At 42.8% G+C, this 1700-nt stretch overlaps 1 protein-coding gene across 1 annotated transcript; it reads left to right on the forward strand.

Annotated features, from left to right (window-relative positions):
- Positions 1 to 688: 688 nt before the first annotated feature.
- LOC117042300 (kelch-like protein 42) lies at positions 689 to 1449 on the forward strand (the record flags this gene model as incomplete). Its single annotated transcript, XM_033141847.1, is given in 3 exon segments — positions 689 to 1030; positions 1032 to 1242; positions 1245 to 1449. Coding segments are annotated over 3 exon segments (639 nt in total), but the record flags the coding sequence as incomplete, so codon positions are not given.
- Positions 1450 to 1700: the final 251 nt, after the last annotated feature.

A 1700-nucleotide genomic window follows, 5' to 3' on the forward strand; every position in this document is an offset into this window, starting at 1 on the left:
GAAACATTTAGTATTAAAAATGCATTTGCTGACTGGTTGCTTGTTGTATCTGTCCCACACATCATACAAAAATAGCATGCAGGTGCTGCTGTTGTTTTCCTTTGCAGAGCGGGTAGATATGTGACATCTAAGGCCATTGCACATTGCACAGAAGCAAACTCGTGTTTGCCACCAAGGATGTGCTCCACTGGGTTCTGTAGTCAGTTGGGACTCCCTATCTCCATCTGAATTATAGGTTCAGTTGCAAACATGTTTGTTGCAGTCATGCTTTACATTTGTAAGCAACAGAAGCAAATTTCCTGGTTCCTGCATTTATAAGAGGCCTTGCTCCATAGCATGCTTCCTTTTCATCCCCTGAAGTTCTTAAAAACTCAGGTGGAGATGTGGCAATAGCAGTGCCTACACATGAACTGGTATGCTTCACAAAACAAAGGCCTAGGTCTTCATAGAAAATAGGTGTCCGGTTGACAAAGGTCTGGCTATAATGGAGTACATTGTCTAGCAAATGGTCTTCATGCACACAGTGTGCTAAAAAGCCACATGGGGATGAATTAATAATACACAACTTAGGCCATTCTGATGGCCTCTGTCTTGGGATCCCTTACTTGGGTCGGGGCTCATTTATTCAGGTGGGCGCCCCTGCCATGGGAGGCGACCACCTCAGGCGGCAGGGTCCACGGGCTAGTAAAGGTCAAATTTCAAGTTGTTGGCTGTTAGTGGGAAGTTGTATGCCAATGGTGGGCAATTCCTCTCCAATGTTGAGTGTTACAGCCCAGAGCATGACTGGTGGAACTTTGCAGCGTCCTTACCAACCCCCCTTGCAGAATTCTCAGCATGTGAGTGCCAGGGCAAGATCTATGTCATGGGAGGCTACACTACAAGAGACCGGAACTTGAATATCTTGCAGTACTGTCCCAGCTCTGACAACTGGACCACCTTTGAATTGTGTGACATCCATATCCACAAGCAGCAGATGCTATCGGTGGAGGAAACTATCTATATTGTTGGAGGCTGCATCCACGAACTGGGATCAAAAAAAAAAATCTAGCCAGAATGAGGACATGTTAACAGTACAATCTTATAACACTGCCACCAGAGAATGGCTCTACCTCAAAGAAAACACGTCAAAATCCGGTCTTAATTTGACTTGTACACTACACAACGATGGGATCTATATACTGACCAGAGATGTATCATTGTCAACAAGCTTGGAGCACAGAGTTTTTCTAAAGTGTAATATATTTCAGACAGTTGGGAATCTGTTAGGCACTTCCCAACTTTTGGACAAAACATATTGGTCTGTTCTATGTATTTGCCAAATCTGATGTGAATGTAAACTGCAATTTTATTTTCATTAATTGTTGAATAAGAACTTTATTTATCCTAGTTACCATCTTTTCCAAATGGAGCACAAGTTGTTTATATTCAATAAATAGTTATAAAAATTAATAATAATAATAATAATAATAATAATAATAATAATACACAACTTAAGTGCTGATGGGATGCGGGTGCCGCTGTGGTGTAAACCACTGAGTCTCTTGGGCTTGCCGATCAGAAGGTGTGCGGTTTGAATCCCTGCAATGGGGTGAGCTCCTGTTGCTTGGCCCCTGCTCCTGCCAACCTAGCAGTTCAAAAGCACACTAAAAAGTGCAAGTAGATAAATAGGTACCGCTCCAGCAGGAAGGTAGATGGCGTTT

This window comes from Lacerta agilis, chromosome 2 (genome assembly GCF_009819535.1).
Source record: "Lacerta agilis isolate rLacAgi1 chromosome 2, rLacAgi1.pri, whole genome shotgun sequence".
NCBI classification, from domain to species: Eukaryota; Metazoa; Chordata; class Lepidosauria; order Squamata; family Lacertidae; genus Lacerta; species Lacerta agilis.